General features: G+C 40.1%; 1 protein-coding gene and 1 long non-coding RNA gene across 3 annotated transcripts; one reads left to right on the top strand and one right to left on the bottom strand.

The window, feature by feature from the left end:
* Positions 1–716: 716 nt before the first annotated feature.
* On the top strand, positions 717–19,823 carry LOC135416984 (uncharacterized). The gene is made up of 4 exons (XR_010431853.1): positions 717–1,225; positions 1,927–2,052; positions 18,252–18,349; positions 18,483–19,823. It is a non-coding gene; the product is annotated as an uncharacterized LOC135416984 (long non-coding RNA).
* Positions 9,322–25,197, bottom strand: WDR75 (WD repeat domain 75). Of its 2 annotated transcripts, XM_064660439.1 has the most exons (21): positions 24,971–25,197; positions 24,687–24,816; positions 23,822–23,887; positions 23,090–23,183; positions 22,388–22,512; positions 21,979–22,049; positions 21,293–21,409; positions 20,631–20,719; positions 19,666–19,824; positions 19,270–19,329; positions 19,065–19,180; positions 18,396–18,568; positions 17,430–17,593; positions 15,048–15,231; positions 13,534–13,628; positions 13,034–13,129; positions 12,284–12,453; positions 11,648–11,707; positions 10,408–10,551; positions 10,236–10,327; positions 9,322–9,687 (listed from the first exon to the last, which is right to left on the bottom strand). In XM_064660439.1, the coding sequence occupies exons 1-21, from the start codon at positions 25,180–25,182 to the stop codon at positions 9,480–9,482; spliced, it is 2,625 nt and encodes an 874-aa protein (XP_064516509.1). In that variant the 5' UTR covers positions 25,183–25,197; the 3' UTR covers positions 9,322–9,479. The 2 variants fall into 2 exon arrangements, 1 of the variants encoding a protein (XP_064516509.1); XR_010431846.1 differs by lacking the exons at positions 9,322–9,687; positions 10,236–10,327; positions 10,408–10,551; positions 11,648–11,707; positions 13,534–13,628 and having other exon boundaries at positions 12,315–12,453.
* Positions 25,198–25,321: the final 124 nt, after the last annotated feature.

Here is a 25,321-nt window from a genome sequence, read left to right as displayed (position 1 = left end):
CAGCAAGTACTTGTGCATGGGAAAAGTGTTCGTGCTTGGAAAACAAGAGAAGGTCACTATTCCTGCCAGGGCTTTGCCAGTGCAAGCTGCACCTTCGGTATGAGAATCACAGAGAGACGTGATGTCCAGAGCCTGCTTATGTGTGGAAATTAAACCAGAACCCAACAGTTTCCAGGTGCTATCCATATCTTCCTTTGGAGACCCTTTACTTCTCTGTAAATCTTTAATTCTTTTTTTTTTTTTTTAGAAGATCCTTGTTTACTTTAATTTTTATTGCTGGGATTATCAGTTGGAGGACTCTAGAACTGAGATTTGCTGCAGATTTACTGAAGTCTTATAAATTTCCTCTGTAAGAGTTCTCTTTAGCATCTGCTGTCTGGGTACTTTCATCTGTTATGATCTCTTATTTCAATTGTCATATTATTATTTTAGAGCCTTACACCAACAGAAATTTTTCTTAAAAAAAAAAAACAAACAACAAAGCAAAGCCAGAGTAATTGTTGCCCAGAGTCAAACTTAATCTGTTATGTAGTGTTGTTTTTTATTGTGTGATCTGCCGTGTTCCACTTGTGAAGTTTTTGGACGGTCTCTGGTTGAGCATCTTTATACTAATCTGAGTTACTGTAAGAAAACGATTGTGAAATGTTGGTAACCTTTCAAATGCAACTGATGTGTCTGCAAGAAGCCTCCTTTCTGCTTTCTCTGATTCTTATTTAGAGGCTATGACCTAGGCTGAATTTGTTAGATTTCTTTTTGTTGAGGATGTTTTAAAGTCCTCAGGTCAGTGGGGTCTTACTGTGAGGCTCTTGTCCCTTTTTGTTTGTGCACGCTCACCTGGATCCCTTTCCATCCCTGGTACTGCCAGTGGCCCAGTGCACGAGTACAAGGGAAAGGCAGGGCAGCTGCTGCTCCCACTTGGCATGATTGCCTAGGAGGGAGTTACACAAAAGGAGAGAATTGATTTCTAGGTTGGTTTCCGTGAGAAAAATGAAACTTCCTGCGATTTGTCTATGTGCGTCTCCCTCACCCCCCCCCCCCCCCTTCCAAATAACTTTTGAACCCTTTGGTCAGTTTTGGCCCTGTTGGATTGGGAGTTCCCACTGCAGGAAGTTAATTGAGATGAGCAGTTGGTAAGAGGAGAGAGTCGCCATGAACATCCCTCTGAAGAGGAACCTGTGGCTTGGCACCGGGGAATTCACACGGAAAAGAGATGCGAACGCTCCAGGTAGATGAAAAGCAGCCATTGGAGATCAAGCGAAACCCAAAGCCACAAAATTATGGGAAAACTAGCCAACGCTGTGCTGTGCATACAGCTTTTTGTTTTTCTTCTTCCTAAAGCTTTAAGGAATGTTTTTCTTTTTTTTTAAGTCTGTCCCCCTTTGCTGTTCCTTTGCTTGCTGACGCTACTCTTGCAACCTGAGCAGGTGCCTGTGAGTGTCTGTGGAGTCATTCTTTTGAGAAATTTGAGTAACAAAAAGCTAAGCATGCTTAAAATTTATTTCTCTGGATGTAAGATTTTCATATTATACATCCCACGGTTGTATTTAGTCTGAAAAACTACATGAGAACTTCTGAATATTTTTTCTTTAAAACTGTAAATAGGAAGCTTTTTAACACATCTGCGTTTGAACTGTTACCTGTGTCTAAGTTGAGGTCTCAAGCATGGCTGTGTTCTATCTATATCTATCTATATCTATCTATATCTATCTATATCTATCTATATCTATCTATATCTATCTATATCTATCTATATCTATCTATATCTATCTATATCTATCTATATCTATCTATATCTATCTATATCTATCTATATCTATCTATATCTATCTATATCTATCTATATCTATCTATATCTATCTATATCTATCTATATCTATCTATATCTATCTATATCTATCTATCTAATCTATCTATCTACCTTTGCAGCATTTCTGTGGGGTCTACTGAATTGTTTTGCCTGAACTGTGTAAGTGACTTGATTTATTACTGAGCTACGAAGAGCAACAGGAAACATCCACTATTTGTATACACCAGCCCGAATTTACTTGTTTTGTAAGTAGTTCTACTTACATTGCATTATTGAAATGTTTTTGGAACATTCTTTGGGGGTTAATAGGAAAGCTGTTACATATGGGCTTCCAGGTGATTTGCACTGATGGGTATTCAGGGTGGTTTTCTGGCTTCCTCTAAAGCAGTTGATTTAGAAGTGGGTTTCTATTTTGCAAGTGATGTGAGTTTTTCTTTCCATTTAATCCTTGAGATCAGCTAGTGGATTTCATAGAAAAGGAAAGATAAACTGTCACTGTGTCCTGAGCCTACTCACAGAATATGCAGTCCAGAAATAACATACTGTATGGACTGAGGGAGCAAGCACTATGAAAATGTTCCTTTCCTAGCCTATGTGATAGTTCTCAGAAATCCAGCTTTCGTTTGCACTATGCCAACCAAAAAAGAGCTCTTTTCATGTATGGGATATTTCAGGGTTTGAATAGTCTCTTTGTACTAAGAGCACATGCACTGCTTTTTACTGTTTATATTTTTGGTACTTTTTCTTCTGTGAGCTTGAAGGGATGTGGGAAATGGAGCAATCTGCAGCTCCCATGAAAAACAAGGAGGCTTAAAGTGAAGCACTTTGGGACTTGCACTTCATTGTCTTTGCAGCCGTGATGGCAACAGCGTGTGTGCTCCTGGTGGGTCTCAGGACACACAGCCCAAGGTGACAAACCCACTCTGATCCGTCTTCTGAGGCAGGTCTTCAATTGTTTTAGTTGTCTTTCATACTGAAAACTCATCTTTACATAATTTTAATGAAAGCTGTGAACTTCTTGCTACATCAAGCTTAATTTTCAAAGTGGAAAAGGAAGACTGTGAAAGATCCCCCTGCTTTCCCTGTATTTCTTCCTTAGAAGAGCTAGGACTGAAGTTAGGAGAGGAGCAGGGCTCAGGGAAGCTCAAAGCACAGAGGAAACTTAGCCTGGACAAAAGCTTTCATTGCAGAAGTGTCTGACTTTGGTGAAAATTATATATTGCCTTTGAGTAGCAAACTTTACAAGAGTGCCAGGTCACTTTTTCTTTACTATTTGTAAAGTCAGTGACTAAAAATGAAAGAGATGACATCTCAGATAATGTAGAGTTTGTCTGTTTGTTGGCTTGTTTTACTGGTTTGAGGAAGAAATGAAAATTCCTTTTGTCATTAGAGGAAATCAAATAGCCAAGGCATTTGAAGCTTTGTTCACAGTCTCAAATCTAAAAATATAATAGACTAAGTAGCATTGCAAACAAACATAATTTAAGGCATCAAAACCAGAAACTGATAACCAGCTTTATGGCTGATATAATTTAAATTCTATGCTATTTTAAAATAAAGGAGTTAGCAGTATAAGAAAGCCATTTGGAAAAATTGGCAAAAATGTCTTGCTTCTCTGGGCACCTTCTACCTATTTCTTTGTTCTTGCTCCCATGAAGAAATTAGACAAGTTAATGGCTGCAGAGTCTGTTCTTGAATGATAAGCCTAATTCTTAGCTACTTAGCTGCATCTGCAAAGGTCAGCAGAGGACAAAGGTCATGGCTCCAATAGTGATACTTCATTACATGTTAAAAACCTCATAATTCTTTAACATTTCATTTTAGAAGCTAAGAGTATATCCCCCCCTCAGCAAGTTCAGTGCCATGCTAGTATCAGTCTAAAAGTATTTTCTTTGAACTGCTGGCCACTGCTTCATTTGAAATTTGTTTATTTACCTATTAGTTTGGAAGAGGAGGAAGAGGGTGCAAGTGCTGTCTTGGGTATCACATCAAACAAACACCTCTTGGGAATGCTCTAGGTGTGGTTGCAGCTCCCCTGACACAAGGGACAGACTCTGTGACAAGAGTGGGGGGTTGGATGTATAACATTAAAACCTCATCTCCTGAGCACACAAAAACATCTTGAAGAAAATCCTTCCCTGTTCTCAGTGGAAATGTGGTTCTGTGAACATCTTAAACTATTTATTCATGTATTATTGGGTTTTGTTGTAAGCAGATTTTTTCCCCCAGCCCGTTCCCCACAAAGGCAATAACAGCTTGTGTTGGCACAGGAGATGCAGAAGTGGGCAGCAGATGTTAGCTGGAAGGTGGGAATGCTTCTTTCCATGGTGGCCACTTATGTGTTCAAAGCGTTTGAGGAAAGAACCCACAACCTCAGGAAGTGCTGATATGCAGGTTCTAGAGCTGGGTGGTAACTTTCCTTACAGCCACACTATGGAATTTCCCTAAAGGCCTTCATTCCATGTATTACAAATCATATTAGCAGGAAGTTCTTTATAAATACCTTGGGCTACATTCACTTTCAAATTACACAAACTACACTCAGAACGCTGCTTACAGCAGTATTTTAGGGTTTAGTACTTTACCTTGTTGTTGGCTATGTGACTTTGTGACTCTGGACTGTAAAGTCAAAGGGTGCTTTGTCAGTGATTTCTGAAGAGTAGGGATTTCATCCTGAGTTAGCTTTACAGGAACACCAATTTCATTCATTTCTGCCATCTGATAATGATTTCATCTTGTGAAGATACTCTGTTGTGACAAGTTCTCCTGTTTACATGCTCTTAGTGCAGTAGTTAAAATGCAGAGCTGTTCAGAGTATTATTTAAATGTCTTTTGCAACCTTAGAGGCGAGTGACCCTGCTGCCCTGGCTAAATTCCAGTTTACATCATTGCAATCCACTACTTAACTCGCCAAAAAATGCTGTGCAGAGGCCACCACTAATGCCTGCACTGTTCAGTCTGAACTGAGGCATCCATAGAAAATGGTGCCTGCAGAGGTTCTGCATCAGAAGAGGTGTTAGCTGCCAACACCAGGGTGTTAGCTGAGGTATAAACTGCTGCCTTCGCTCCTGCCAACCCCAAAAAGACTTGGATACTTAAGCTAATAAGCAAGAATTACAAGCCAGAACAGAGGAAGAACAGGCTTTAGGACTATCCAGAAATGTATCAAATGACCCTGACAAGTTCTGCCCTTGAAATTATAAATTATTCAGAACAATACTTGACCTGTAAGCAATTAGCCCAAAGAAGGGCTGGAGGATAATTCTGATGCTGCTAAGGGCCCAGAGAAAAGCAAAAGCATGCTACAATAGAGTAGCATGCTTTCATTTTTTTTCCTAAAGATTGTTATCAAAGAATGGAATAGGAATTTTGCAGGAAAGAAAGATGACTTTGATTAAGAAAAACTGTGTCTGTAGAATAGGTAAGCATTGAACAGATTACATAGACCAAAGAATGGCTTTTATCAGGAGTTTTCAAAATCAGACAAATATCTGCCAAAAATAAATAGAACTCAGTTACTCTGCTTTGGGGCAGGAGGGTGGACTAGAAGATCTGTTGAAGTCTCTCAGGGTTATATTTGAAGTTGTTGTTGTTTTCCTCTGCCCTATTCTCTGCTGATTCTAATTCTGGCTGTTAGCACATGCTTTAGGAAGCTCAGCACAGACTGGGATTTGGCAGATTGAGACATCTAAAAGAGCCTCCCCAAGGCTAGACAGCCAAATGATTGTTAGGCTGAAATACAAAGATCCGAGTGATCCCAAAACACGCTGCACAATTTACAGTTTCACACACACACACACACCCCGTTCAATTTACAGTCCCCCCCCCAAACACACCGTTCTTGAACAACTCGAAAAAATGTAGTAACTGTTGTTTATCAACACCAGTGTTTAAAGTAGCTTTGCTGCCAAGTCTGCCCACGAAGGACAGGGTGTGTTTTGGAGCTGCTGTTAACTAATAACCAGTTTGGGGGCCACAAAATACCAATGCACAGCAGTGATTTTTGGTCTCTGTGGAACTAAGCTTGACTGCAACGAATGGGTTTTAATTACTGGTCACCTCTTCTGCATTTAGAGCAGCACCTGAGCAGTGTCACAGGGAAGCAGCATCTCACTCAAAGCCCATTGCCATGACATAATCCATAAGGCTTTGCCTATATTTTTTATAATGCTTTTCATAGCTGCTGAAGTTTCAGGCTTTCATGTTTATCTGACCCACTTGTCCACGTGGAAAATTTGGGAAGTAAACAAGTCCCCTTCTAGGCACCTGCCACCCTTGCATGGTCTGTCCCTCAGCCTAAATAAAGCTGTGACTGCTTCTGTGAAAACTGCAGTCCTCAGTGATGCAAGAGGCACCCATAGGTATTGAACACTGACCTCTACGTGTGCAGAGGTATTTTATTACCTGTTGTATTTATCATGTAACTGGAATCAAGAGAATAAGTTCAATCTCCTTCTCTATTGTCTTTTGTGTCATTTTTTTCTGATTAATAACAAAGTTATTAATTAGAAAGCAGAAGCCAAAAAATCAAATTCAGAGTTGATTTAGGATGCCACAGTAAATATGGAGACCTTTCATGGCCACTGAGAAACATGTGATTTAAAAATAATTAAATATTGAGGAACAGCAGAGAATTATTTTAAACATAAAGCATTCCCAAGCAGGCACAGGTGGATGAATAGCAGCCCTCCTACTGAATTCTTCATTGTAATTGCAGTATCATTCAAAAGCCATTTTCAAAATGGTTGGTCAGAATCTGCCTACTAAATGTAGTAAAGCTGTAACCAGAAATGTATTTCCTGCTTGAGTAGAAAAAACATACACACAAAACTACAAAGTGAGGACTCTCTTTGTTATCCCTGTACCTTCAATCTACTGTGCAAAGTTAAACAAAGTGAGTAAAGACAAAAGGTTACGTCTAAAAGCTCTATCTTGATGAAATAACACAACGTGCTACTGCCTGGACACAAAACTAAATTGTGCCTTCAGATGCTGAATTGCATCTAAATTCTCTCTTGTTAATACCAGGTTAGCTTCCAGGAAAGCACTTGACTTTCACAACAATATGTGAAGTTTAAAAACCCCACATGAACAGATACTGAGACTTCCTCCTTACCTCTAAAGCCACCCCAAGTGTTGCTGACACAGTAACACCATGCCAGGCTTTGATGCAGCCAGTGCTCTTGAAACAACACACTTAGAGATCCCTGCTCAACTCACACTTGTTTCTCACAGAGCTGAAGTCTGATGTTATTTAAGAAAAAAGACAAAAACCTTTCAGTGTGCCTTTCCTAGAGTAGTGCATGTTTTGAGGGGGGGAAATGTTTACTAATGTTTTTTTTTACCTTTACTTTCTACTTCTTAACATCTCTGAGCTTTCGAAACCTGTCATTTGTCAGTTATGGTCTTAACACGTTTTCCCTATTTATTCTGCTGAAACTGTTCATTTAGGGAAAAATCCATTGGGTCCAAGGTTCTGAAAAGGCTGTATCAGTTTCAGATCTGCAGATAAAGGGATGGAAATAAGAATTGCATAATATTTGGGCAGCTGTGATTTTTTTTTTTGCTTCAGCTACATATACCAGAAGGTTATCTAAACAGCTGTTATAAAAAGGGAAAAAAAGCAGAAAACTGGCTGTAGTTGTGACAGGGTTAGTTTGTTTTCCTTTTCCTCTCCCTGTAAGTTTGAGACAGAAATAAAAGCACATGAACTTACAAGCAAACTAATTTTGAAAAACTTTTATAGGTTTTAAAATGTTATTTTTCTGTTGTACCAAGGCATAAGAAAGCAAAATGACTAAATGTTAAAAACTTCCCTTAAAATTCCCAGTAATATTAGTCCTATGTAAGTAATCTATGGTTGAAGAAAATGTGCCTCACAGCCATAATAAATAAATAGTCTAAAGAGCTATGGTACCTAACTTTATTGTATGAGAAGCTGCAGAAGCCCTTTGCTTCCAAGTGACGAAGTTAACCCAAGCTGGTTTAGCCTGAAATTGCAGCAATTAATTATTTTTCATGTTAATGTCTAGCTAGAAGGAAATATAAAGAGTGTACAATGCACTATCATTGGGCAGTTCAGGTTGCATGGCACACGTTCCAACTAATGTCTTTGGAAGTCTGTTTATATTCCCCACATTCATGTTTTGACATCCATGACTGTAAATTTAGAGAATAAAAGAGTCCTTTTCTATAATAATGAGTTTTAAACTAATTTTTGGCATTGATTCAGCCAGCACTGACCTATTGGTAGACTTATTTCTGACAAGTTTTTTTAGTGCACCTGTCTCTGAGGCAGTGTTTCATTTTTCTCAAGGGTTAAGACTGATCCCACACCCTCACCAGGGCAGCCCAAACATACAAAGTACCTCACTGCTAAATACAGAGCTGAAGTCACTGTGGTAACACATTCTAGGTAATGCTACAACATTCATCTCTGGCCTGCTTTACACTGAGCTGGATGATGGTTGACTTGTCAGCACTGCTCACTGGAAGCAAACATTTGCATTCATGTTAAAATGTGGGAAGTTAAACCTTCCAGCAAAACCCTTCTGAAGTGCTTTCCTTGATGCTTAAGGATGAGTATCAGTGTTTTCTATTCATGACAGAAGTGACAGATTTTGCCTATTGTAGGATATGTCCCCCCCAAAAAAAGTAAAAAGCATTGTTGCTAATCATTTTCCAATATATGGTGTTAAGAAAGGAGAGGGAGGAAAGGTTTTCAGTTTAAAGGGAGACGTAAAGTGGGGAGAACATGGGTTTTGCTGACAAGAGTTGAAGGATCTGCTCCCATTTCCAACCTTTTTGATCTGAGTAGTTTTAGCAAAATATTGCTTTCTGGGAGCTTTTAGTGACCTGTGCCATTTCCATCTGCTTGCCTTCACACTGCAACACCACAGGAGACTATTCAATTTGTAGGCCTTCAAATTTACTACTTCAAACTAACTCTACACTCTGACATGTATAGTTAAGTGATATTCAGGAACTCGAGCTGATGCATGAGAGGCCTCCTAAGCTGGCTGTCAAGGTGAGAGGTTACATCTCCTTCTACATGGTGCAGTGGTCTTGATATTTGGAAAGGCTTCATTATGCTCTGCTACACAGAAGTACCCCCTGCCTGAGAATCTCCATACACCAGCAGACATTAATATCTGTATTCTCAAATCAGGCATATAAAACCACTTGTCATCTGTCTCAATGCCTGGAGAGGAACTTCTGGTGAGGAGACTTGTTACCTGCACACAGACCCCTGATTTCCCCTGCCAGACCTTGAACTAAGCTGTCTCACTGACTGAAGGTGTTTGCTGCTGTTGCTTTGGCAGCATTAGCCTGGCCTCAGTGGGGGAGGTTTTCAGCAGCTGAGCTGTCACTTTGCTCACTGATCACAAGATAATGAACTCAGTTTTGCTATTAGCCTTTTAAATATACTTGCAAGGGGAAAAAAAAAAAAGCCCCAAGACCAGGTTAAACGTTTTCTAAGGTCACAGAGAATCAGCAATAAAATAGGAGCAGAATCAGCTTTTCAAAACTTTAATCCCCTGCCCCCCTTTTTGCTTTCCTTTGGAAAGAGAGGCTGCTAAAACTTATGGCCCAAGGGCCTGAAAGATTTTTTTTTAAGAATATTGAATCCACAAAGGTTCAGCTTGCAGTATAAAAAACATTACATGTCTGTTTAGAAGGCTGATATCCAACTGTAGTCCATTTTTCTTATTTTTCGTAGCTCTTTTTCCTGGGATTTAGACAGTTTACATGTCATCTCTCCTAATAATTCCATATGGCTTGTATCTTCTTGTTCCATTTCTGTAACATCTCTTTCCTCATCTGAATCATCTTCTGTTTTTTCACTTTCCATTTCTACTTCATCAGCAACTTCTTCAGTACTGGAAGATGATTGGAAACAATTTATGGGTACTTTAACATACTGTAGTACTGTACTATACTCTCCTTACTTACAGGAGAGAGGTAAGTTATCATGCAAATAATTAAGTAAATATTAGAATTTATCTCTTTTTTTTTTTCATGTCAGGCTACTTAAAAACTACTATACTTCTTTTACCATCTCAATTTCAAGCCATTTTTCAAATAGCTGTCCTCTGTTTTAAGTAAACTTATACAAAGTATTTTTTCCTCCAAATATAACACATGAATAAAGTTAAATTCATAAAGAACATTTGAGTACCAAAGGCAACATTTTGCATATGAGCATGTTGTGCCAAAACCCAGCAAAAATAACAGCACCAAAAGACCCAATATACACTAAACAGCCAGACCACCTTCCTCCCCAAAACTGCATTGTTTTAAAAACACTTGCCACATTAAAGTGTTCTACTAATTTAGTGAATAGTTGAAGAGTGTTGGAAAACTGCTTTTACACTTAAAACAAGGATGTACATAATTTAAAACAGGAGAGTTCTTGAACTTCTCTTACCTTTTGTTCTCTTTGGAGATGAGCAATGAATTAATAAATACAGGGCAGAGGAAAGAAGCAGATGGCAAAACGTGTGCTGGAGTGTGCAAAAGCTGGAAAGATAAAACAGAACCTTTATGTAAGGTTTTGTTTGTCATGATTTTGTTTGTACACTTAATGTAATTACTCCTACCTCTTTGACAGCAGGTGAAGCTTGTTCATGCTTATTATGAACAACTAGTTTTCCAAGGTCTATATCCTCTTGTGATTGCTGACGTCTGTGCTTTCCCAACAGCAAACTGAATGGGGTCACGGGGAGACTTTCTTCTACTGCCAGCTTGAAAAATGTAGAAGTTTCAAGTAGAATTTTAGTGTCACAAATCTAAGTTCCATCTCATTTTTAAAGTTACCTAAATTCAGAACCAACCCAGGTGACAAAACTTTACGCTCAAAATTAACTGAGCTGTGTGGCTCTTTGTACTCATTCTCTGTCAGGCAGCTGGAGAGAATCCCACTCAGAGGGTTGCAAAACTCTCCAGAACACCAGATTTTAGTTGGCTGACAGACCCATTAATTTCCAAATATGCAAGTTGGTGCATGTGCCAGAAAAACTAAGTATGAGTTTCAGATTCCACTTGTGACCAAAAGATTGTTTATACCCCAGCATCACCTGCAGAGACGTTCAATTATTTAACAGGAAGCAAAACATGGCACCATGCCTTTTGGCACCTTCCTAGATCAATATACTGTAATCCAAGCACCAAATTATTCCCCCACCCTCCAAAGAAACTCATTGCTTATGCCCACATCACCACTGGATTTTGTATCAGAAAGATACTAGTTTCCATTTCAATCTATTTTAGGTAACCAACCAAATCAATCAAGTGCTGCTGTTTTAGTCTGTTCAGTGAGTGTGACACACTCCTTCAATATGAATTCAGAAAAACCTCAAGTTTCCCAGACTACTTCTCCACAGAAGTACATACTGGAATGCAGTTCTGGAATTCCTTCTCACTGATAAGTCACAATTGACTGACAATTGTTCATCCTCATCAGGAAGCACAGTTGAGGCCACACTCAAGGTTCCAGGTGTTACAGAAACCAAGATAAGGAAAGAGCTCATTCAAACATTTTGCTTCATTTGTGTAACCTGAATCTTTTAGAAATATGTCTTTTTCTTTTTGTTGTTCGGGGGAAATGGAAAAAGGAGGGAGTGGCTTACTGATACTTTTTAAAAAGATTTTTACAAACAGCAATTCTGTCAAAAAATAAGCAAATACAGATCACTCCTCCCACACCTAAATGCCTGTGACTCCAGCTAAGGATCTGCTGTGCATTTTCATGATAGAAGGGAATGCAAGTACAACAAAATGAACCCCATCAGAATTTTGAACTGGTCTGTCCAGCTCTGTCAGAACTTCCACAATAGGTACCTGTTTGCTCGATGGTGTAAGCTGTTCTCCCAAAGGCTTTGTGCTAAGTGTCATTAGCTCCTAAAATACAGAAGGATGCAGCACAGTTATCACAGGTGAAACTGTTTCCCACATTTCCACACCCTGCCTACAGAAGCTTCCAACTGGACCAAAAGTTTCTATCAGTCAAGTGGAAGAGACGAAACACATCTCTTCCTCTTTATTTTGTAAAGAAACTGAAAGAAAGCAAGAATGGACCTAGAGGTTCCATAGACTTTTTGGGGAAACAAACAAACAAACAAAACCCCCACACCCATCCAGAAACTACAAGGAAAACTAAGTATCACATGGAACATTTGTATAATCAGCAATAATATATACAGCTTCTAGGTGGTTAAGTTAAACAGCATAAGCAATGTTCCCAATTTATCTAGTTTCTCAGTGAGGCAGCATAAACTACTGGAAGCAGAAAATCAGTAAATAATTTTGAGCTTAGGCTGTTTTGGCAGTTGAAAGCTTTTAATAAAGAACAAAGCATGGTTTATGCTGACTTGAAATCACAAAAAGAAACTCTTAACAGCACAACTCTGAATTTGTATCAATCCACACTTAAAATACTTTTTCCCCAGGAACCACCTGCTAATCACAATTTCTTACTTGTGTATCTGTAAGAAAAAATAGTTGGGATCTTCTCAGCCAAAGGTATTTTTCTGAGCCAGTTGTTTCAGGTTCATCTCTTGGAACAAAGGCAGCAAGGAGGATCTTTTCTTTACAAAGGTTTCTCTGGATATAGATTGGCCGTGGCTCATTTGGTTTAAACACAAACACTGAAAAACCAAGAATGTCTTCTCTTTAAATCATGAAATTCTGACCTTCCTGGCCACCTGTCAAAGTCCTACAGCCACAGCCAGTGAGGGCAGGACAGCATTGCCTTACTAAGCACTAGTTTGCAGGAACAGAATTGGATAACCTTAAGCATACACAGTATACCTTTCACAGTACTCCAATCCAGACAACATACTTAGAAATTAACGCAGGACAGTAGCTTTAGGAAGAGTTATCTGAATTTATAGTCAGAGCTCTAAAACATAGCTGGATATTTCAGCAACAGTTTTGCATTTATAACAGAGGGTCAAGAACGTTTCAGACCCTCACTCAGAAAACCTGATTAATCCTGAGCTATATCCTGTACCAGAATCTAACTGCTGGAAGAAAAGATGAGGAGCCAACATGCTTTACTTGATGGCTGCTGCCAGACGTGGCTCAGTATCCAGAGGTGCAAGCACAGACTCAAGTCCATCTTACAGCTTTCACAGCCTGAATTCTAAGAAAACCTCTTCCATAAACTGTGCTTCCCCAGTTTAAATTCTGCTGACTATTACTTGTCAAAGAAGCCTTTGTACTCACAGCTGGACTCTTTGGAGAGCCACGAGACCGCAGCAATATGTTCCGAAAGGGGATCAGGTTGCAGAACTACGATGTTGAGGTGGGCACTCCACTCCACTGGAAAGCAAGCAAAGTAGGAGGCAGAAGTGAAAAGGAGCCATTCAGTTCTACCTCAGCACTCTGCCAAACAAAAGGTCAAACAGAAACAACACCCAGGGCCCTAACCAGTGGAAGAGGCATGCAGCTTCACTTGTGAATGAAAATACACAAATACCACCAGCTTCTACACAAAAGTAAGAAGTACTACCTATTACTGGGTTATCAACATCTAACTTAGAATTTGCTCTACACATGCACACAAAGCATATGCACACTGGACAGGATACTATCCTAACTGAATAGGAAAATCACCATATTTCCACAAGGTATGTGTCAGTATGGAATCAAACTAGAATTATTTTAAGGTTTCATAATAATTTGAAGTATTAAGTTACTCTAGCACACATTCAAGCTGATCTTACATGCACAAGTGAGCAGGTTCCAGCAACACAGAAAGCCATAATCAGTGGCACCAATAAGGTACTTGGAACATGTTAGTCTCCCAAAGCAGATGTTCCTACAGAAGTAAAAAGTCAAAACAAGTTAGTGACCTTCAGAGTTCATCTTTGGTTCTCTATCTAGCAATGATTCACTATTCACAAAAAACATTCAGCTAAGATTTAGTTCTGATATCTAAATCAAGCCTGCTTTTTGCTTTCACCTCTAAGTGGCACGAAACTTCACATGAAACCATCAGATAGGTCTGGGAGATTCAAAAGTATGCATAAATCTAATGGGATTACATGTTTCTACAGCATTATGATTTAAAGGAGGGATTTTAAGCTTTAAGTAAATTAAAAACCCATACGTAATAGTAAGCGTTCACATTGAGACTGGAAAGTAACTTCCATATTTGAAGAACCACAAGTATTGCTCTAAGAACTAGAAAGAGAGGAGTAGTCAAAAAAAAGCTGTTATTATAAGCTGCTCCAACTGAAAAAAGCATGTGATTTGTTTCCACTTATTTTAATTTCTCAGTCTCTTGTTTGAGAATACCAGAACAGCCTTTTGGTTTCCAATGATAAAACGTTTTCAAAAAAAAGCTAGTAAGGGACAGAATTTGTATACTGAAGCATAGCCCTTTGAAATTATGCATTTAACACAGTAATTTAATATATTCCTAGAGTAATTTATTTCCTTTTACTATAACACAGAGTAAAGGCTATAAGAGGAGCAGCTAGCCTGGGAAAAGCTTGCCACCAGACCAAGCTCACATGCCTCTCACAGTTTTCCTGCACACCACTTCTGGAATCATGTTTCTCCCCTTCTAATCTCAGAGCACAAGTATCAACAAAACAGACTTCATAGCACAAAAGAAAAGCTTACAAACACACACACAAAAACATGGAAGTGAGAAATCTCTGTATCCTTCTATGACTCTTTGTGTCAGTCTTTAAAACATCGTGACCACGCAATATTGGTGTGTTTTATCATGAGGGCACACAATGGAGCATGCTGGGATAGTCTGCCAGGCAAACATGGATTTCCCAACAGAGGTTAGAGAGGATCAAGATATATATTTCATAATAGAGATAATATCATGGTTTATTGATATAATTTCTATTTGTATGTGAGCGTACACAAATAAAGAACAAACTTCTTCTTGCATTTATACTTTTTCAGTACTTTGATTCATCCCTAGACTAATGGGGGAAAAGAGAAGGGCTATCAACACATACTGTGTGACACATATTTAAGCATGGGAGGTACAGGAGGCATAAGCAAGTAAGGTGAAGAAACTGAAAAGCTTGATCTTATTTTTAACAGGAAGTTACCAACCACCTAAAAGCCATTTTAGAGTCTTTTCTATATATGAACTTAAGACTGTTAAATTCAATGTTTTTATGAATATATATAAAGTCTTGGACTACTATGAATTGATTCTTTCTCTTCTGAGAGTTCAAGCGAGACATAAAAGAGCAGATGAAAAACATACCTTATATTTCCAGGTGGATGGCAGAATGTACACTTAAGATCCCAAGTGACAGAATCCCAAACAGTGACAGTTTCTTCAAAGCTAACAGCAAGCAGAGAACCATCTTCTGAGAAGCAGCAGTTAGTAGCTTGGTAGTTGTGGTAGCTGCCTACAAAGTCACAGCTCCAGCTCACACTTTGCTGTGCTGCATTGAATGAACAAGCCAGTTAATTCAAGCCTGTACATGAAGAAGGAATTCAAGTATTACTGTTGCAAAATAGGCTCAAGAGCAAGGCAGTTTTGTTTCAGAAGGTTTATGTTTTGGAAGAGCAGAGAATCTGTCCTGTTCTATTACGAGAAACATCTGGTAGGGTTTTCCTTTGCCCTCAGTTTTGCATTTGAGCAGTGAACCCGAGCCTGACATGGTACAATATCCATGCTTACTCTGCCAACTCTGTTAACTATGCTCTTGAATAGGCAGATGTCAGATAAAAAAGGTACTCAAGTAGATTCAGCATTTATTGTTCTCAAACATACTTGTTCTTTTAAAACTCTGGCAAGAACATGAACTTGAAATTTGAACGTAGGTTGTATTTGAGTACAACAAAGCTCATGGTTCATTACAGAAGATTTGAGGACCACCAGGTGACCCATCAGCATGCTTCCTTGTGTTGGTGCCAGTGCATTCCTTTGGGATACCTTTCCCACTGCTGAAAACTGCCATAAAATAAACCGAAGCAAAGTGATGTACTTACCACATTAACATACATTTCCCAGTATAAAATAATTCACACAGCATGCTTTTGAAACATATGAGTAGGATGAGGAAAGAAAGGAAAAGAAGTTCACCCTATGCTAAGCTATCCTTTATATAATGGCTACAAGTTGATGATTAAAAGACCTGCCTGTAAAAAAGAGCCAGAAACTATTCACTACTTCAAACTGCATGGCACCATCTAGAGGCACAGTGAGAGATTTACTGCAATGAAAACATCCCAGCATGTACTCAATGTATGAGCTCATTAGTTTACCAATTTTTGCTGCACAGAAGCTGCAGCATGTTGAGCCTTTCTCCCTGAGCATTCCTACCTTGTCCCCCCTGGGCAAATACACCACAGAAGTCAGCACTAATTTGTGTTTTTACATATGCCATGGAACAGAACTCTGTAGTCATTAAAAAACAAACACACAAAAACACCCTGATGAGGCCAAACACACAAAAGAACCCTGGTGAGGCCAGTCAGTAGATACAAAACTACTTTGTGGAAGGAAACAAACCCCATTAGGTTTCATCTCCAACCCACACCATACTCGAAGATCAAAGTAGCTGCTTGTTAAGTTGAATATAATTTAGGATCAGAATAATTTACAGAAAAAAAAGCAAACCCAAACACTTTCAGATATCATTGAGGGAGTTGCTATTAAATGAACACAAGCTTTTGTCCTTCTTCTCATCAGCAGCCACAGTTGAGCAAAGAGCTTGGAGAGAGAAAGTCAATTTGGCAAAGGAAGGTTTCCAAATGGAAACCTCAGTGATTCAAAAGTACTTGTGAACATGTTCTCACCTGCCCATGAAAAGACAAACAGGTTACTAAACTGTAAGCAGTTCAGCATGACCACTATTACAGCTCTCTGGGAACATGAAAAGACAAGACACCCAAGTGGCAGGGAAGTTCCAGCTCATTTAAGTGTGGCTGGCACCACAATAACATTCAAGTAAAAGGAAATTACTAAGTGGAAATCTTTTGTATTTTACATCCAAAGGCGTACAGGGCAATACACATCCAGAGATGTTCTGTTTGCAACAAGTGAACATCACCATCAAGAGGTGAAATTTGCTTATTTAAAGTACCTTGGAAGTGGATGCTAAATACCCATTCTAAGATGTTCAACTACCTAATGGGAAGGAAGGATGTTCAGAAAATGAACTCTGAAGTGGTAGAGCTGCAGAATGGCAAAGTGCTATTATTTTAACACATTCCTGCATCCTGCTCCCTCGAGCAGAAGTCTCAAAAAAAAGTCTATCCAGAAGAATGACAAAAATCCATTTTCCCAGCATGGAAAAATTGTTACCACAAACAATCCTTTAATCAATCAACACAGGCTGCCATTCCCTTCTGCAGAAGGCTCAGCAAGGTCTTTGCAACTTCAGGAACCTCCATATCAATCTATAAGACTGCAAAACTGTGACAGAACTCCATCACAGGCTGCTCATGAGAACACAATACTTCATGCAGCAGCAGAACCAGATCAATGCACAGGACAGAGCAGATGAAGGCAGGGCCAGAATTTCTATAACATGACTTCAGTGATCCTTCTAGACCCCTTCCAACTCAGGATGTTCTCAGGATTCCACGTTACAAGGTGGCAAGTAAGAGTATGTTATGTTTTGACCATACTTGCCTTCTGGATCAGTGTCTTCTACCATCACCCAGACTTTAAACACACAGTCTCTGCCAGTTGTTACCAGTATCAGAGAGTCATCTTCCAGTTCACCCATGTCACGGAAGCACATGTCTGTGATGTGGTTGTCATGGGGTGTATTTATCCTAGTATTCAGCTTAAAGCTACAGGAAAAGAAAACAGAAGCTTGTCATTGTATTTCATTTGGAACTTGGGGAACACTTCAGTTTTAAGTTGATTCTGGAATGGGCAGGCAGACGAGGGATAAAAGTTCTGTCTAAGACAGCTAGATGGTATCACATTTACAGATCAGATTTCCCTAATCACTTCCATATAGCAAGAGAGATTGTAGCTCAGCACCTATCACTAGGCAAGCATGTCTCAAATATTCAGCCTGAACTCTGGGCAGTCTTTCCAGTAGTTAGAAAACCAGTCCCATAGTTGATCTGTGTAGCAGTTTTCTTTTGCTTTGTTTCTTCTTTAGGAAAATAACAATTTATAGTCAAAATATAGTTGTTTAAATAAGAAAATTAGTGTAAGTGTATTAAGCAGATGCATATGTTAGCTAAAGAAAAAAATCAACAATAAATTCCTGATCCTCTGTACTCTACAAGGGCTAACCAAAGAATGATGGATTAGACAGAAGTGGGAAAACTGAACAAGGTATAGAACTATTCTGTCATGTCTATGATTTTTAATACCAAGGAAATACGCGAATTTAAGTCCCATGGTTACAACGGCCTGTCTGATTACTCTAAGTAAAACAGATTCAGAGCAATTATATCCAATCTGCAGTTACTGCAACTCTGTGTGCTGTTGCAGATGCTTCTAGTGTGCACGGTAAACTTCTGACAGTCTGCCCCAGAATTTTATTAGTTGATCTGGAAGAAGTCTGCCTTTGCAAGACCAGGTCTGTGCAGGTATTTGTGTGACCGACACCTAAAAAGCCAGCTCTATTATTGTTACCTTTGTGTTTCTTCCTCATAGAACCACAGCTTCAGCTCTAACTCGGGGTCTGTCACTTCTTCTCTCTCTTCTACTGTGGCCAACCAGGTTCCCTGGGCGCTGAATGCGACCTTCACCAGGTCAGATTGCTTCAGACCTGCCTCGTGGATGTACTGGCGCTGCACAATGTCCAACTGCAAAACAAGGCCAACATTGAACTTCAAAATTCAAGTGCAGCTGTAAGAGATACCATCCATAAAGCCATGGAGAAAGGATGTTCTGAAAGCACTAATTAGACCTGACTGGGCTGTGACATTAAAAAAAAAAAACCAAAACAACACAACCAACATTTGGGGAAAGCATCATTAGGGCATGTGCATTCCACAGTGATCCTATGTGTAGGAAAGAAGAAGAAAAAATAATTTAGAGGGATTTTACCTAGAAATTGGACATTCAACAGGAGTAGCACACACTGTTTTGAAGTATTTTTTCAACTATCAACATTTAGCTATGCTTAACAAGTAAAAGGTTTGCAATAAAGGCAAGAACATCTCAGCCTGGAATCCAGCCTTGCCATACAGCTGCTGGGTTTTTTTCCTTTTTGCCACATTAAGTCTTCAAATAAATTCTGATGCACAAGTTACTTGACTAAAGAACTTAAAAGTTTTGGTACAAGCTCATTCAACTTACACTGAAGAGCTGTTGGTCACTTTGGAGGCAATAGAACTGCAAGTGGCCAGGCTCTCCATTCATGACCAGAGCTTTGGTTCTAGGATCAACCACTAGGCCAGTCTTGACATCCCTACCTGGAAACAAAAATCAGGTGACAAATGACCAAAGATGGTAAGTGACACATTCCATCCTCTAAAGGGAAGGTAAGTTTTATTGAACTTACTTTTGATTAGCCCTTGAATACTTCTGGAAAACCTTAGGTTGCTGTTGATTATTGTAATTCCTGAAAGAGAAACCAAACCAGGTCTTGCAAAAGGCTTTTGCAATGTAACCACATCTCACAGTGGGAAAGGGACCACAACCAACTGTCCTGCAAATGTATCTTTTCCCAATTTATGACACCCCTACATCAGGGTGGAAGGCCAAGTTACAGCAGTCACCAGGAAAATTCACAGAACTGATGCAGGAGAAAAAAATCGCTTCAAGCATCTGTCCTTTCAGATCAGCACTGACATTTCATGCAGTATCTGTTTAATTAATCTGAAATCAACAAAATAAAGCTCATACAGATTTGCATTCCATTTTGCATTAAGTGATGCTCAAGTTTGCTTTGGCTTACTGTTGTCTGTGTGCAAGGTGCAGCAGAGCGCGCCGTCAGATGACATGGAGATGTACTCAATGGGAGACCCCAAACGAGGCAGGAAATCCTTCTGACACGATGATTCATTGTGCCACTGGACTAAAACTGATTCAACTCCACCACTCAGCAACCTGGTTCCTTTTCCAGCAATAAAAAATGCAGTTACTGGTTTTGCTTAAAAACAAAAATTCAGTAGTGTATATCTTTACAATGACAGACGAACATAAGTGTCTCAAAACTTTTTAAACTGTCACGAGCCTGGGCCACACACAGAGATGTGTTTCTTATTATCCCATGTTAAACTGCTAGAGAAACTTGGATTAAGCAAGAAGAATTTGTGCCTACAGTAAAACTGAAACAATGCTTTGAGAGTGGTAGATCCCATTACTTCCTGAATCAGCTGAGTATTTGTGTTAGAATACAGATGAATTGTTCTCCTTCATTGAAAAGTACTTTGCACTAAGAAATACCTTGAGAGTAGTTCAGATCACACAATTCAGATAAAAGTGAAGTATTTCTGACACTAGGTTTGAGTTCAGACCAGACTAGCTTGTTTTATTTGGATGCAAATAAGACTGACAAGAACTAATCAGTATTATTGATGAAAGGGAGAGGGAATGAGAGTGGAGGTGGGGGAGAAGAGGGGTTAGATTCTAAATTTTACCACAGAGGTAGATATTTGACATTATGAATGCCAATCAAAATTACATCAAAAAAAGTAAAAACTGCTTCCATTTTTATTTAGATCCTTCCTGGACATATTTAAAATTCTAAAAATTAACTTGTTATAAGTGGGCAAACTCGAACTTGTATTGATTCTTTCCTCCCTGATGCAACTCTTTGACTTTGAAAGGGGTTTTTTGTTTTTTTGATGGAGGTTTGCTTTTGGTGGGGTTTTTTTGGTTGTTTTGTTTTGTCTTGATTTTTACTTTTCTTTTACTCACCCTCCATAGAAAAAGCCAGATCCATGACAATATCATGATGCCAGTGCAGTGCGGAATATGTGTATTCTTTCTTGTGGTGGAAATTCCTCCTATGTGGGGAGGAACAGAACAGTTTTTTACTCACAGAATCAAAAACAGAACAAAGGAAATGAAATATTGAATTGAATCAAGTATATCATTCTCTCATCTAACTTCTAGACTACAGTTTCTTGAGTGCTCAGGTGATGCAGAGGGAAAGAACCACATTAGCGGTTTTTGAGCACCCTCCTGGTCATCTATACCTCACATTTTAGATGTACTGAGCAACTCACCCCTGGAAGAAACTTGGCCAGTGTGTTGGTTTTAATCAAGTAGTTCCACTGGTGTGCTCTCCCTAGGACTCTACTTGCCCATCAAGTGTTATTTCTGCTGTTCCCACATTACTTTTTCCACATAAGTTTAGATTCGTGGAGCACAGCTTAACAAGCATATTTTTCCATTTGACAATACACTGAAGCTGTCCCCTGCAATGTCAACACTGCAGGTACATTGCTCATTCTTTGTTCATTATGACTTCTGAAAATGGCAGCACTAAGGACAAATCAGACTGCTTTGCTCAGGTTTCACTTAATTCCTTTGGTCAGAGCAGTTCATGGGGTACAGTTGAACCAAAATGCACATACCAGAGGCGAATCTTTCCATCAGCATGGCCAGTTGCAATGCAATCCTCTGTTGGGTGGCACGCCACGCAGCTGAACTGATTGTCTCCACCTTTTGTCTTCACTGCACGCAAAGAAAACCTTCAAGAGTTAAGGAAGTACCTTTAATTATATGAGTTGGGTTGGTTTTCTCGAAAACCTTCAAAAGGATCAGTCAGAGCACATAAAAAATACTTCTGATTAGCAAAATTAAACATCTCCAAGTTGTTATGGTTAGTTATATGCTAGTTATATGTTAGTTATATATACTCTCAACAAAATAGTGACAGGCTTATTTTTCTCTTTATTTCGTTATTCTTTGCCTTCAATCAAGCTGAAAATTTTTTTGCTTCTTTCTCTCCTCTACTCCCCTTTCCTTCCCATGCCCTGATCCTGCCCAAACTATGTCACTTGTTTCAGTTCAGCATCAGCCTAAGTATTTTCCTGAAAAAAATACATCCCTGAGCTGCAAAGGTAAGGTACCATTGCCACTGCAGTGCTCACTGTCTGCTTCTGTGGGAAGCTTCTTATATAGTGACCACATTCCCTCCAGCATAAAACCAAATGGCTGTTGACAAACACGAAATCATGTGTGCACATATCACTGGTGAATAAACACTTATTATATATTGGACTGAATCAATACTTGACATTTTTATTCACATTCTTACCTGTTCAACAGTTTCCGTTTAAAGAAATAAACTTGGAGATTAACCTCTTTCACTGATGCCACATATTCACCCTGTTAAGAGTAAAACAATGTGGGATATACAGATTATGTTTTTACATATGAAAGGGAAAAAAAAAAAGACCCACATTTCACTACAAAGTACTTAACACCGGAGACAACATATAAGCTGACAGTAAGTAAAGACTTTCCTGTGATAAGTGTTGATGTTTCTTTTTTCTATTAGTATATAAAATAGTAGTAGCATAAAATAAAGCCCAGGCCTTGCACAGATTCATTTACTTTTGGTTTTATGCTTGGTTTTATGAAGGCATAAACAGCATAGAGTTTGAGACAAAAAAACCCAACCAACCAACACCCCACAGAAGAAAAAGCCTCAAAGGTGAATATACTTCTCTTCCAAACGCAATCTGCTTCGCTGATGCCCCCACACCATCCAGAACCACTGACAGCTCCTTGGCTTCCAGGTCTTGGCCTGCTCCTTTTGTCAGCTTCACAGAGACCAGCTGGAATGTATCTGACCAAAGAAAAAAGTCTCTTTGTTTCAAACAGTAGTACTGAAGAACGAGGACTAGACGGTGAGTATCACTGCCACTGTAAGCAGAAACCAAGCAAAGTTGCACAATATTTGCTCTTGCTCTGAAGTAGCAGTATATTATGGTGCAGAGTAAGGCTAAACCATATTTATTTCACACAAAATCCTATTAAAAAATATCTAGGCATGCTGTTAAATAGGACAAGTCTATTTATGTTAACACTGCTAAAAGTGGAAGGGCAATCTCAAGTACTCATGTTCAGCTTAAGTAGTATACCCTGTACCTTCGTAAGCACTGCTTAAGATTTACTGCATCTACGAGATCACATCCATGCAGTATATGCTTCACAAGTGAAGATAAGCACTCTTTAGACAAATATATGTCATAGAATGAAAACAGAAAAAAATTATGAGATGCAGACATCTGCCACAGGATTTAAGAAATATTTTCACAATTAGCATATTAAAGCACATTCCTGCAGCATACCATTCACTGATGTGACAGCAGCACAGACAGAGAATGACTGAGGTGACAGGGATGGTGCTAATTGTACTGTACCTCGTTCACCCTTCTTTGGAATTACAACAAACACGGAGTCCTCAGCACTGGCAAGCGTGTACAGTGCCAGAAGTTTGCATCCTACAGTGAAAGTCTGAAGAAAAAAAAGAGGAGGTCAACAATTATTGTATGCTTTTAAACAGTGAATAATGCTAAGTTTTTAGAATAAGGAAGGTGTCTGTGCTTTAAAGACCCCTTCATGTATTGACTAAAATTCTGGATTCTGAGACAAATACAAACACCTTTATTCTCTCAAGGACTAACACAGATGTTAAAACAGTACTAGTAAAATAGGAGACATCAGATTTACTGGAAAATCTGAAGACACCTTACCCCTAATACAAAGCAGAAGGCCCACCTATAGGGAAGTGCCTCTATTTAGCAGAAAACAGGATCAAGAGGACAGTTAGCAGCCCACAATTTCAACCCATTACATCAATTCCAATCAGCATATCCCAAACTGCAGCATGTTCCCCAAGAGCTACACTGGGCTCCAAACTGCAGCAAGGAGCAAAGTCAGTATGTCAGTACATCCCACAAAAGAATCTGCATCATCATCACACATCAACTGCCACATTCTATTACTGCCATAGGCGGTTTTCAGGCTGTGTTAATGGCAGAACAACTTTAATCTCAGACTGATTTGTGCCCATTTGTAGTAATAGCAGTATTCTACAATCAGTGGGTCAAGAATAATTTTGACATGTGCTCAACAGGAATAACTCAACATACTTTAATGGGAATCCCATCCATGAAGTCCCAAAGCTTAATGCTGCCATCAAGAGAGGAAGAATAAAGCTGAGGAAAAAAAATAATAAATATATAAGCCAAAGCAATATTTCGAAGTCAGCTTTTACATAAAATCACAACTTAAAAATTGGAAGACTGATCATTGGAACTGTGATTCCAGGTAACTGGATCATCAAAAACACAGGACACAGACCAGTTCTGTGCTAACTTCAGTGAATGTGCAACGGAACCACAACATTCTAGTTTAAAATGTACATTGCCACAAAGTGTGAGTACACAGACGCCCATTATGTGAACATCTATTAACATTTGGATCAGACTTTTCACAGCTAATACGCAGATCAGTCCCTCTTGGTAAATAATTGCTGTTTACATACAGACACCAAAAAAGCTCAAGTAAACTGAGAGCCAGAGCATGAGCAGGGAAGGCAGGCTGGGGACAGGGAGAGCCACTAAGCAAGTTAAAGGGATTTAGTCAAATCTGCATCTGTACCAGCAGATAGAGAGGGGCAAACACCAACCACAGTAAGTGTTGTTGATCTTCTCACATGCTTTTTTTACCCCTCAATCATCAAAGAACCGGAAATTTTGCTGACGTTTCCCTTTTGCTGTCATTGCATTCAACCAGTGCAATCCACGTGACGTTTCACGTTTTCACTTGTAGATAACACATACATTTACCGTTCTTGTCAGATTTCAGGGCAACATTAGCTCAGCGATGCTCTAATCGCTCCCAGCTCGTTCCCAAACTCCAGCCAGCCCCGGGACAGCCCCCGAGGAGGCACAGGAGCGCCAGAGGCACCTCCATCTCCATCCCCATCCCCACCCAGACCTTCCCCTCGCAAACCTGCATGTGGTTGTGTGGGTTGAGCTGGATGCCCGTGACCAGGTCGGCGTGGCCGCCCATGAGCCGCAGGGTCTCCTCGGTGGTCACGCTGTACACCTTCACGAAGTCCCCGGAGGCGCAGAGCAGGTACCTGCGGGGGCAAACGGCGTTACCGCGGGGACAGGGGCCTGGCTGCCCCGCGGGGGCCGCAGGCCGCGGGGACACCGGCGGGCAGAGCTCGGCACGGAGCTCGGGAGCACCCCCCCCCGGGTGGGGAGCTCCCGTCCCCTCCCCGCCCCACGCACTTGGAGTCGGCGGAGAACACGGCCCTGGCGCCGCTCAGGGCGCCGCCCCCGCAGCGCACCACGCGGAGCCCGCGCGCCGACACCATCTTGTCCCGCCGGCACCCGCGGCCGCGCGACGCTTCTCTCGATTGGCTCCCCGTCCGCCTCGCGCCCAGGGCGGGCCGCGCGCGCGCCCCCTCGCGCCGCCTCACGGGAGCGCGGGATGGATCCATGACTTAAGCGTTCGACCGGACTGCGGTACCGAGTGCCACGTCCGGTCTTTCCTTCAGCACCTCCAGGGACAGTGACCTCCCCGGGCAGCCCGTCCTAATGCCCAGTCACTCTTTCTGCGAATAAATTCTTCCTAATGTC

This window comes from Pseudopipra pipra, chromosome 7 (genome assembly GCF_036250125.1).
Source record: "Pseudopipra pipra isolate bDixPip1 chromosome 7, bDixPip1.hap1, whole genome shotgun sequence".
Lineage (NCBI taxonomy): Eukaryota > Metazoa > Chordata > Aves > Passeriformes > Pipridae > Pseudopipra > Pseudopipra pipra.
The sequence above is the reverse complement of the archived record's forward strand: the minus strand, read 5'-3'. Positions and strand labels throughout refer to the sequence as shown.